Source organism: Protopterus annectens, chromosome 12.part0 (genome assembly GCF_019279795.1).
Source record: "Protopterus annectens isolate FY-2018-M chromosome 12.part0, PAN1.0, whole genome shotgun sequence".
NCBI classification, from domain to species: Eukaryota; Metazoa; Chordata; order Ceratodontiformes; family Protopteridae; genus Protopterus; species Protopterus annectens.
The window spans coordinates 261,843,209-261,856,379 of record NC_056746.1 but is presented as its reverse complement, the minus strand read 5'-3'; the positions used below and the strand labels follow the sequence as shown (position 1 = coordinate 261,856,379).

General features: G+C 40.2%; 1 protein-coding gene across 1 annotated transcript in view; it reads right to left on the bottom strand.

Annotated features, from left to right (window-relative positions):
* ANKS3 (ankyrin repeat and sterile alpha motif domain containing 3) overlaps positions 1–13,171 on the bottom strand; it is a 1,450,330-nt gene that overhangs the window by 941,519 nt on the left and 495,640 nt on the right. Inside the window, exon 9 of the mRNA XM_044089324.1 lies at positions 12,219–12,328. Within this exon, the coding sequence (XP_043945259.1) occupies positions 12,219–12,328 (110 nt within the window). The remainder of the gene's footprint in view (positions 1–12,218; positions 12,329–13,171) is intronic.

Below are 13,171 nucleotides of genomic sequence, written 5' to 3'. Positions count from 1 at the left end.
TGTGGCTGTGTTGAGACCATAAGTTTTTTAGGTACCATTGTAGTTTCCTCATATGCAGCTTTGCAAATGGTATTAGTAGGATACAAGATGCCATGAACCCCAGAGCGTGCAGGATTTTCCTTGCAGTTAGCCTGGTTAAAGTTGCCATTCTGTTGAAGTATTGAGACAGTTGCCCTTGTTTGTCTGGCGTGAGGTAGGCCATCTGGGTTGTTGTGTTTAAGCTGGCACCCAGGAAAATTATCTGTTGAGAAGGTATTAGTTTTGATTTCTTTTTGTTCACTGTGTACCCCAGGCAGTTTAACAGTTTTATTACAAACGCCAGATGTTGCAATAGAATGCCCTTGCTGTCAGCTTGGATCAGGCAGTCGTCCAGATATGGGTAGATTTGGATTCCTCGTTGTCTGGAGAAGGCAATTACTGATGCCAGGCATTTCGTAAACACTCTGGGCGCAGTAAATAAGCAAAAGGGCAATGCAGAGAATTCGTAATGGGTTGAACCTGCAAGAAATCTGAGGTATCTTCTGCAATCTTGTCTGATAGGGACATGCAGGTATGCCTCCTTGAGGTCCAACGTTACCAGCCAAGACTCCTTGCCCAGCATAGGAAGAAGCTGCTGTAATGTGAGCATCTTGAATTTTGGTACCTCTAGATATGTGTTTAGAATAGATAGGTCTAAGATGGGTCTCCAATCTTTGTCCTTCCTTGGTACCAGAAATAGCCTTGAATAAAAACCTTGACCTTGTTCTTTTGCAGGTACCTCTTGAATTGCTGTCATATCCATGAGAGCCGAAATTTGCCTTTGTGCCTCTGCCCATTGATTTTGTGGCAGGTGTGGCATGCCTCTCTGTTTTGGAAGGGTGTGAAAGTGGAACCTGTAGCCTCTGTCTATAATATCCAGAATCCATTTGTCCTTTGTAACAATGTGCCAGTTTTTTGAAAATAAGGCCAGTTTTCCGCCCAAAGGTGCTGCCATTATAGCTTTGTTTGGCAGGCATAGGGGAAAGTCATTGCGTCTGTTTTCTAAATGACTGTGGTCTATCTTCTCCACCTCTTGGGTCTGGTGTTTGCCACTGTCTAGCTCTGTAAGATCCTTGAGGTTGTCTTCTACCCTTTGGGTGCCTGTGTCTGCCCCTTTGGGGTCTGTCCGTGGCTGGAAAGGACCAATTTTTTGAAGGCAAGTTTCTGCTGAAGCGTGGAGGCTGTACCTGCAGGAAATCTTTAACTGTTTGCATAGATTTTGCTTTTTCCTCCATTTTCTTTAGTACTTCCTCAGCTTTAACACCGAACAATACATCTTTTTGTAGTGGTGCATCTAATAATTCTGCTTTGACATGATCTGGTAAGGTTTGCTCTTTGAGCCAAGCATGTCTACGTATGACAGACCCCATGACAGCAGCTCTACATGAGGCCTCTAAAGCATCAAAAACACACTGTAAGGTATGTTTCCCCACTTGTTCTGCTCCATGCAACAAATCCTGCAACTCTTTCAAGTCTGGTTGTTCTGTTTGCGTCATTTTGCTTTTCAGCTGAGATAGCAAGAACTGTTGGTATTTTAACATATGAAATTGACAGTTTAATGCCCTCATGGTTAAAGTGGCTGATGTATACACCTTTTTCCCCCACCTTTCTAATGCTCTGGAATCTCTCTCTGAAGGTAAAGGGTTTTTAGCAGTAGAGGCCTTAATCCCCTTGGGACCCTGTGAAATTGTTTCTGGGTCAGCAGTATGGCTTTTATAAAGGAACTGGTGAGAATCAGGAACCCGGTAATATCTGTCTGGTTTAACAGGGGCTGGGGGTAATGAGTCTGGATTAAGACTGGCTTCTGTGTACACATCATCCAAAATATCTAAGACAGGAGGAATAGCCAGGGGCCTATGCTGGGGAAGTAGTAGAAATTTCCTGAGCCTTTTTTGGAATCTGAGTAATCTTGGCCTTCCCAGTGGAAGTGCTCTCTCAATGTATGCAAGGTTTCCCCAAAAGAGTAGTCCTCAGGGGGGGAGACCGAGGGAATAGACTCCTCAGCATCAAAGTCTTCAAATGGGGAATAGGCATAATCCAGGTCCTCAGAATGGTCTGAGGTAATAGAAGCCTGTTCTGAGGAAGGGTAGTCTTCCTCCAACCTTTTGTCTGAGGGGGGTTGAGAATCCCTGATGAGAGTAATCAAATCCTCAGCCATTTTAAGCATCTGTTTCTTAGGCATGGGGCCTTGAGAGGGGGTCTGAGGACCCTGTTTTTTGATTTTCATTGCAGCTTTAGATTTAGTGAACAATTTAATAGAGGAGGTGGTAGGCCTGAAAACGCCTTCAGAAATGGCAGGCCTCACTAAATTTTCGGTTTCCCCGCCAAAAGTGGCGTACCTGCAGTGGGAATGGAGACCGAGGATCCTGCGACTTCGGGTACTGAAGTCACCGGTAAAGTAGTTTCATCGGTAGTCAGGGGCTGCGTAGGCGCCTCGCTGAGAACCGGAGAACCAGTAGTCGGCCTAAGCGTGATCTCAGTACTCGGTGCAGACCTCGGATGTCTGTCCTTATCCTTGCGTTATTTGCCTAAAACTGGCGTCGGTGCATCCGATGACATGATATAATTAAATTTTTTGCCAAAATAATGAAGGGCGAACTCCGCCCGGCGCTTAATAGTGCACTTGTTAAACCTAGCACAAAAACGGCAGGCCGAGACGTCGTGGTCTGGCCCTAAGCAAGGTATACAGTAAGAGTGAAAATCCTTATGCGGTATTTGCTTCCCACAAGAAATGCAATTATTAACTTTGTCTGACATCGGTCTGAGGCAAGAAAAGTTTCCCCAACGGGGTACTTAGCTTTAAAGAAGACTTCGGCTGAAATACTATTCGTAAATCTCAGGATCTGGCCGACCGGCACTTGCGAACTGCTTTTGCTTCGGGCACCACGCGGCAAGAAAGACTGAAGAAAATGGCGTTGGCTGCATCTTTTATACCCCTGGCACACTGATGTCAGGGAAGAGGCGACAGCAACTGATGCCGGACCTAGACTTTGGAATTCTGGCCGACTGAGGGTAGCCTGCCAGCAGGATAACCCTAGAGTAATGACTGCAACAGTGAAACACGATGAACATCTGTGTACATGCTAAAAAGGATATAAGGAGAAATACAAAAGCCAGTAACCGACTAATAGAAAAGGCTCATCCCAGTAAATCTCACTAGCTATGATCAAGGAATAGTATTGGGAACAAGTAGTACTTTACTTTAGCAGTTTCTTAACTGGATAAGCAAACTAATCCACTGTGCCCTATCAGTGGCATAAAGGAATAAAGCTCTGACTACAGCCCAGGTGACCAGCAGTAGTGGCTCAGATGCTTAATGATGAGGCAAGGAAGATAGTTGTGCCCATCTGCGGGGGGGCATGCACTTGGCCAAACCTCCAAAGCTGAGCCTACTAGAAGCTGGGAATGCTGTCAATAAGGAGCAAGTGTTTCTGGATGAATCATATGTGGAGTGTTGACGATACACTGCAGTCCCAATGCATGCCACCCTTTGAGTGACATGAGTGCACAGACGTTCAGGGAACAGGTGTAAGCAGGTAAAAAAACACCCTCGGCAGTAGTGTGATTCTGCTCCTGGAAACCTCAATCTCCTCCTTGGCCCCCGAGCATAGGGTATAGTAAATCTGGGGCTCTTAAAGGAGGAAGATCACTTGACCTGGTGGAGGAGTAGAGGTCCTGAGAACAAATGAATGCCAGCTGCAGGGAGTCAAAAGAAAGATCCGCTGCAGATACATTTTAGTTAAAACCCAGGCTACAAGAACAATAGTAGCTGTAATACAGAGGTACTTTTGGAGTAGCCAAACAACCTACATGGTTTTGAAAGGTAGGACAGAATTGCAGTACCTGCAGAAAATTCATAAGGGCAAGGACATTAGGCACAAACTCCACAAAGACAATAAGCGGAAGCCTGGACTGAACCTCAGGCTCTGAACAGGATCATAGAATCATGGGAGGTTACTAGGCTAGCGACCCGGAGGTCATTTCAAGCCTAGCCGTTTCATCCCAATGTGATAGCATAGATACTCTAGTCAATACCCAGAACTGTATTTATTAATGACTACCCATGTCCAGAAGGGTTGTGGGTGGTACCCCCAGTAAGAATTCATGATGCCCTATCCACTCGTCCAGGTTCCTTTTGAACAGTGTCAGAAGTGCTCTGCTTCACATGAATTTGCAGCCTATTCCAAAGATGCGGCAGTCATGGTAAGACAAATCTGTCCCTCCAGCATGTCCTATTCAGGTCGCAGGCCATATTTAGGTCCCTGGAATGGATATCTCTAGACCCGTTTGATTTATGGATGTGCAGCAAATTCCCAAAACGAACTGATAAGCTGATGGTTAACCAATACTCAATATCCAAACAAACTCCAAAAAATAAAAAGAGCACTGGATACACTCAGATTCTTTTATTAAAAATCGCAAGTTAAAACCTCACTTCAGAGATAAAACTTTCACCATAAGACTTCCTCAGGCGAATACATCTTAGCAATAGCAGTCAGCAGTTAAATAATCATTAAAGTTACATGGCACAATTTCAAACAGATTGATGTAACTCCCTTAAGTAAGGTTTTAAAGTGAAACAGTTATTTAGTCCTGGTGGTAAATGGGACTTCATCCGCAAAATTCATTTAGTTTCCTCACTTTCTGTTAACATTTTTACATCTCCACTGGATATGTAGGGTGGGGGTAAGTTGAGGGCAGGGTTTGTGATAAGTTTGGAGGGGATAAGAGAGTAAAACTTTCATCAAATCTGTCCGCTAACAGGTTTGCTTTCTCTGAAGCACTTAAGGCAAAAACAGTTAGCCTCCATCCCACAGAACAGTAATCCTTGGACTATAAAGGAGACTTTGGAAACAAGCAAACAAAAGTTTAGCTGCAAAGTATTTTGTAATATTAACATCCTACCTCACAAGTCATTACAACTTACTGACCAAGAAAGAGATGTTGACAACATGTGTACAACTCACACCTACAGATGTAGAGCATCAAAAGGTTCAACCAATTCTATTTGCCTGGATAAAGAGATTACCTCCAGTCAGAAACAAATACTGAAAACTACTCCTCTTAATAATAGTTTGCAACTGGGGGTTCTATCATCATACACTCCCCAATCACTCTTTTAAAAGAAATCAGGCACTAAGCTTTCCCCTCAAAATATAAAACAAAATCAAATGGTTGGCAGCATGTTTTTAGTATTAATGATCAAGGGAAGGCCAAGTCTTTGGATCCAGATTATTAAGGAGAAACACAATAACCATACAGAATATTGCGTTCATACAGTAGCAGAAAGTATTCACATAGATAAACACATAGATGTAGCCTATGCCATAAAACTCACACTATTCCTCAGAAAATGGCTACTAATCTCAGGGGACATACACCCCAACCCAGGTCTAAGCAACCCAATCCTATCCCAGAAACACAAGTCAGACCTACTTATTATCAATATAAACACACGTAGCACATCCAACAAACTACATGACTTTCACGCATTCATATTCCACTACTCCCCAGACATACTAATCATTACAGAGACTCGGCTAAAACCTGCCACACAAAACAAAGAAATTCTTCCCCCAGGCTATAACATCCTAAGGCAAGATAGAGGAACCAAAAAGGGAGGTGGAGTTGCAATCTTATTTAAAAAAATACACTCAAGCTCCAACCACTAAAAACCCACTTCCCAAATTCCAGAATGCAGAGACATTAGGCTCCGTTATGTCCCTTAAAAACAAAAAGAGAATCAACATCCTCTGTAGTGATATTCCTCCAGGAAATAACTCACCTATAATAGAAGGGATACTACAATGGGCCACAATCAACCTACCCCAAGAAACCATCCTGCTATGAACATCCTCTGTAGTTATATTCCTCCAGGAAATAACTCACCTATAATAGAAGGGATACTACAATGGGCCACAATCAACCTACCCCAAGAAACCATCCTGCTATCAACATCCTCTGTAGTTACATACCACTAGGAAATAACTCACCTATAATAGAAGAGATACTACAATGGGCCACAATCAACCAACCCCAAGAAACCATTCTGCTAGGCGACCTAAACTTAGACTGGCTAGCCTGCAACTCCAACAACCCCTCAAACCATATTAACTTATTTGGATTTTCACAACTAATCCAAGAACTCACCAGAGTAGACAAAAAGTCCAATAGAACCTCCATTCTAGATTGGACACTAGTTAATATCCCAACAGAAAAGTATCATGTGGGCTGCTTACTTGGTACATTGAGTGACCACTGCCCCACATTCCTCCTTCGTAAACAGGCAAAAATACCCAAACCCATGCTATTCAAGGAGACTAGGGACGAGCACAAAGCCAATACACAAACTCTTTTAACAGTATGCTCCAGCAACAGGACTGGAATCCACTAAACACTCTACCTTTAGACTAGGCAGTTGATTTTTTTAATACTACTTTTATGAATGTACTAAATATACTAGCTCCCATCAGGAAACTCAGGACTAAAGCTAACTATGCCCCATGGCTAAAGAGGACAACAAAAGCCTAAATAAAAGCCAGAGACAATGCCTGGAAAAACTGGAAAAAGAATAACATTATCCAAGACAGACAGAAATATCATGAACTACGAAATAAGGCCAAAACCCAAACAGAAGTAGATAAAAGGAACTACTTCTTAGACATCCAAAACAAGCACTCTAGAAACTCCCAAAAGTTCTGGCAGGCCATCAATACCCTTCTAAAACTGGGCAAAACCACCACCCCATCTCCCAACAACAATTCTGATAATGATAGCATAGCTCCAGAATTCAACCATCACGTCACAGAATCTATCCTCGCACTATCCAACAAGAACACTAAAACCACCCCAACTGTAGAACAAACTAACATACCCACTTTCACACTCTCACCTGTACCAACCTCTTCAGTTAAAATGCTACTCTCTAAACTAAAACCCACCACACTCGCAGCAGATGGTTTACCCACAAATTTTCTAAAATTAGCTGCAGAATCACTAGCCTACCCTGTCTCAATTCTTATAAACCGCTCTATACAAGAAACCTACGTACCCCATCTATGAAAAGTGTCACATATAATTCCCCTTCACAAAGGCGGAAACTCCTATGAACTATCAAACTACCGGCCGATTGCTATCTTGTCCCCCCTTTCCAAGCTTCTGGAAAAATGTATACACACCCAGGTAATGCACTTTTTATCCTCACATAACCTCCTCTCCCCCACACAGCATGGTTTCCACCCAAACCATAGCTCAACCACTACTCTACTCTCCTTTACCAATCAGATTAACCATCTAAGAAACAACAACAAATTTGTCTCATCCATATTCCTAGATCTATCAAAAGCATTTGATATGGTCTCCCATAACCTACTCTTAGATACTCTGTCAACCTTATCCTTCGCCCCCTCTACTACTTCATGGTTTAGAAGCTATCTCTCTGACAGAAAACAATCAGTTAAATGGCAAAGTACACTATCACCTCTATTACCAACTACTATAGGCGTCCCACAAGGATCAGTACTTGGTCCTCTACTATTCACCATTTTCACTAACAAACTACATACTTTCACCCTGCATGCATCACTTATACAGTACGCAGACGACTCCACCCTAATCTGCTCAGCCCCATCCATAACCACTCTTCAAAAACTTACCCAAGTACCCTTACACAATTCATGTTGTCCTTTACCTGTGTGCCCCCACGTACATATACATTTTCATGTAATGGTTTTTGATACAATAGATACTGTTTAAGACATTTACATACGTATGTCCTAAAAACCTTTTATTACTACTATTTTTTTAATATATTTTTTAGTATTTTTCATTTATGATATGATTATAATTTATTCTGTATAGTTCTTTGGTATTTTGTTTATACCCAAATGATTTTATCTGCATATTGGAATATGCCCTATATATATTTTTAAAAAAATGGTCAGAATACTACAAGTTATAGATCTTATGCAGGATTATAGACATATATGACACCAAAAATTGTTTTGTTTTGTTTTGTTTCGCTGTATTTGATTTTCATATTAATAAGCCCATATATAAATAAGTTCGTCGTTGGGATTTTCACTGTATCTTAAAAATATCTATCATAGCAGCTTCGCTTTAAGCTTGGTTAGTTTTCAGGACTTAGTGGGTCATGTTTTCAACTATATTTGCACGTGTTTAGAAGATACATTGTAAATAATTTTAGATACTAATACTAGTGCATATATATTTTCAAGCATGACCTTTAGAATGCAAACATATGCATCCATATGCATATACACAAGCCTTTAGCTTATTAGTTTTTCAGTCTCTCAGTGCTGTATTTGTGCAAGATCTGTTATTTGTCAGTTATAGAAGGTCTCATGTGTTTTTAAGTTACTTCATATTATATTATGTTCTCTAGATTTCGCTGGTTTATGAGTTGATGTTTACTACACGGACGTCATGGCGTTATGACGTTTCCGAATATTCAGCGAAATACATAAAAGAACTATATACTAACAAAAGAAAACTAGTTACTTTATTGTGACTTTACAAGACTAGTGACAGTTTTTATTTGCCTTCATTTTTTGATATCTACGATATGCTAAGCTGGTTGCCACTGGTCCTTTTTCTTAGTATATACGTACGCATTTTATTTGGAGACATGCTGTTTTTAAAATTCTTAAAGTATCTGAACGATCGAAACCTTATGAAAGAAAAAGCTTCGACCTTACAAAATATTATATTATATGCTTTACAGCACTGTTATCTATGGGATTTTTTGCAAGTGTTGATCTCTAATTTTGATTTTAGTTTCAATTTAAATCTGAAATGGTATGGTTCTGAACTAGTGATGCTAATGAGACCATTAATCTCATTGATTGGAAGTGTTTTAGTTACCATAGAGAATAATTTTCCCGCTCAGGGTTGTATTTAATGTGAAACTTTTTTCAGTTTATTTGTAATCTGATGAAGCGTAGATGGTTCCTACGTGAAAGCGCTTATTCTTTCTTTGGATCCTAATAAAGCTATTTTGGAATTTTTTATGGGACTGGACTGAATTCTGTGATACTATTCTTTCAAGTTTCTTGGCTGGTAACTCTTGTTTCGATTTTGTGCTTCTGGAAAAATGTATACACACCCAGGTAATGCACTTTTTATCCTCACATAACCTCCTCTCCCCCACACAGCATGGTTTCCACCCAAACCATAGCTCAACCACTACTCTACTCTCCTTTACCAATCAGATTAACCATCTAAGAAACAACAACAAATTTGTCTCATCCATATTCCTAGATCTATCAAAAGCATTTGATATGGTCTCCCATAACCTACTCTTAGATACTCTGTCAACCTTATCCTTCACCCCCTCTACTACTTCATGGTTTAGAAGCTATCTCTCTGACAGAAAACAATCAGTTAAATGGCAAAGTACACTATCACCTCTATTACCAACTACTATAGGCGTCCCACAAGGATCAGTACTTGGTCCTCTACTATTCACCATTTTCACTAACAAACTACATACTTTCACCCTGCATGCATCACTTATACAGTACGCAGATGACTCCACCCTAATCTGCTCAGCCCCATCCATAACCACTCTTCAAAAGCTTACCCAAGTACCCTTTTGCTCCGTGGAACAATGGATTACCGATATCCAACTCATTCTAAACCCCAACAAGACCAAATTACTTCTTTTTTACCCCCAATAAATCCAAGTCCACATCTCCTACCTTCACTATCACCTCCAAAAACGGGACCACAATCTCCCCCGCCCTCACACTAAGCTGCTCGGGGTTGAAATGGATAACAATCCAAACTTTAATGTTCATATCTCATAAACCATCACAAAGGTACATAAGAATCTAGGAACCCTATACAAACACAAACAGTTCCTATCGGACCAAGCTAGAATAACCTTAGCCCAAACCCCCCTCTTGTCTACCCTAATATATGCATCACCAATCCTAATTCATATCAGGAAAACAGACCTAAACAAACGAGATTCATGTTACAATAAAATTGCAAAATTCGCTAACAACTCCACTTTTAGAAGTCATCACTGCCTTGCCCTAAAGCAACTACAGTGGTTAGAACTCCCTCAGCTAATTAGCTATCACCAAATAGTCCTCACTTTCAACATAGTAAGGAACCCTCAGAAAACCCCAGCCCTAAACCAACTTTTAAACCAATATTCTGCAAAGAGCCCTCTATGCTCATCCAACAAAACCCTGCTCTGCATAACCAAAGCCAATAACACTGCAGGGAAAGGTCTGTTCTTCTACACCATTGCTAGGGAATGGAATAACCTCCCCCAAAGTATCTCCTCTGCACCACCCATCTCACTTTTCATGACATCACTAAAGCCACATCTCTTGCAATCATGGCTCTGTCCATGTATCACATAAAATCTTTTCTGCTCCCCTCCTAACTTGCCACACCTCATCTCCTCACTGCTTACCCCAGCTATTCTGTACTACTCAAATACTCCCTATCAGGAACTACTATCCTACAAACTATTTCTCACGCTATGACATATCTCCCGAATAGCATTATTTTCCAGATTCCATTCCTTCATTTTTATGCTTTGTACTACCAATAGGGAATTCAAAGTTTTGCTATCTATATACCAAGCTTGCTCAAATCAAACTAAGGTACAAAAAAATCTCATTGATTGTATATATGCCACTGTATAGAAATGTTCTGTCATTCGTGGATTATCTGTTGTCATATAAAGACAATGGAGCTCTGATTATATATATGCCTCTGTACAGAAATGTTTTTGTCATTTGTTGTATTTGTACTGTTATGTTATGGAGCTTTTCGCCCTGGGCCTCCGCTGTAAATGGACCTTGTTCCAGTCGGACTTTCCCGATAAACAAATGTAAAATAAATATAAAAAAAATAAAAAGTTTTCTAAAAACTAAGCCAACCAGGGAATGGAGAAGGCAGATTCTGCCAGTAGGGATGGCTGCAATTAAGGGTACAGATAATAAGCAAGAAGGGGCTGGAATTTATTGGAGAAAACTGGCAAAAGAATCAATGTATTGCGAGCAAATAATTAGCGAGGGAATGGTAACACAATGGGAAGAGGCCAAGAATTTATTTCGACTGCAGGCTAGAGATTGCCTTGCCTATCAAGGACTCATATCAGAGTATAGGCAAAGAGAAAGAAATAGGGGGATCCTAAGCAAAAGACCAGCACTGGCAGAGTTTTTAGTAGAATCTACAACAGAAACTGCTGTTAAAAAGAAATAATTAGTAGGGCATATAAAAATATTGCATGAAAACTATAAGAATCAATCAGAGGAGGGTAGAAAGGATTGGGAAGAGAGACTGGTTACGCAATTCACCAAAAAACAATGGTGGGATATATGTATGTCTCTCAAATATGCAAAAAAGTCTAGAAAATTTTGGATCTTTGCTTGGAAGTATTTACACAAGTATTTTTATACCTCAAGTAGACTCCAGAGTGAATTTTTCCTCAGGTAGATAACAAATATTGGAGGTATGATGGGGAAGAAAGAGGTAAATGGGAATATATTTTCTGGGAATGTAATGAGTTAGCAGACTTTAAAAATTCCCTGCAGACTACTCTATCATAAATACTGGGTGAGCAAATTAGTATGACTAAGGAAATTATTTTTTGAGCTATGATACAGAACTGGAATTGTTAAGACATAGTAAGGGCTTGCTGAGTCTAATTATGGTGGATGCTAAAAAATCAGTTACTAGGAAATGGAAACCAAAGTAGAAACTAACTGAACTAGAAGTAGTGAATGAAGTAACAGAAAAAAAGAAACTGAAATGGGATCTTTAGAAAAGGGTAGGAGTAAATTACATACAAAAAATAGAACTGTGGGAACAATACATGCAGATGAGGAATGAGGTATAAACGAAGGCAGGATTGGAATGAGATTATGTACTGTCTGACTGACAGTGACTGGATAGATAAGTGATATTTAATGTTTGCAACTAAAATTATGTCAACATGGTTTGTTTTCATTTATATATATGTATGAAAGCCTATGTCATAAGTGATAACTTAATAAATATGTTTCTTGTTTAAAAAAAGGGAAAGCCAAGTCACAGACAACATATGCTTCACAGAAAGCTAAGCATCTGTATTACGACTTGAATACTGAGCTCTCAAACATTACTGCTGCTTAAAAAAAACAACTACTACTTCAGTTATAATGTCTTAGCAGTCCTACCTCATTGCTCTCTAGGGACCCCTCACTGCCTCGCAACACGGCTAGACCTTCACTGCTGCTACTGCTGCTACGTATCGTCATCATGTCACTGGTGAAGAATGCATTCTCTTCTACATGAAGAAAGAGAGGGAAGGGAAATACTTACGAAAAATGGCAAGTTTTATATATCATAGCTGTCCATCAAGGTCTGTATCACTACTGCATGTGGCAAACATTTTTCATACATCAACACAGCAAATCACATTTCTGGAGAATGTTGTACTAGTGCAGAAATCTAGCTAAAAAAATCACATGGTATAAGCCAAATGGCATAAAGGTAGTACCATCATAGTATCTGATTATATATCTGCTGACACAAAGATGGAACCACATGGGCTGCTCCTTGTAGCACAAAGTCTGCTTCAACCACATGGGCACTATAAAGTTAATATGATACTCATTTGTCCACATTTCTTTGTAAAACACCACAGAAAGAGAAAATTGTAAAACTCTACGTAGGAAAGTTATGTCAAAAAATCCAAACTAGCCAGAGACCATACGAACTAAGTAAAAACAAAACCTGTTAATGTCAACCTCTGAAACAAATATTTAAAGGAAATCGTTGGTTTGGACATGTGCTGAGGAGGGATGCTCAGTATATTGGGAAAAGGATGCTAAGGATGAAGCTGCCAGGTAAGAGGAAAAGAGGAAGGCCTAATATAAGGTTTATGAATGTGGTGAGAAAGGACATGTAGGTGGTTGGTGTGACAGAGACAGACGCAAAGGAAGAAATGGAAACAGATAATCCGCTGTGGCGACCCCTAAAGGGAACAGCCGGACGAAAAAAAAGAATTACAACTGCACATCTGAAGGTACACTAAACAGCTTCTTCCAAGCTCTACAAAGATTTTACATTTTTTACTCAAAATGACCTACAGTTAAAAAATGTTATTCTGTTTTCCAATGTGCAATGA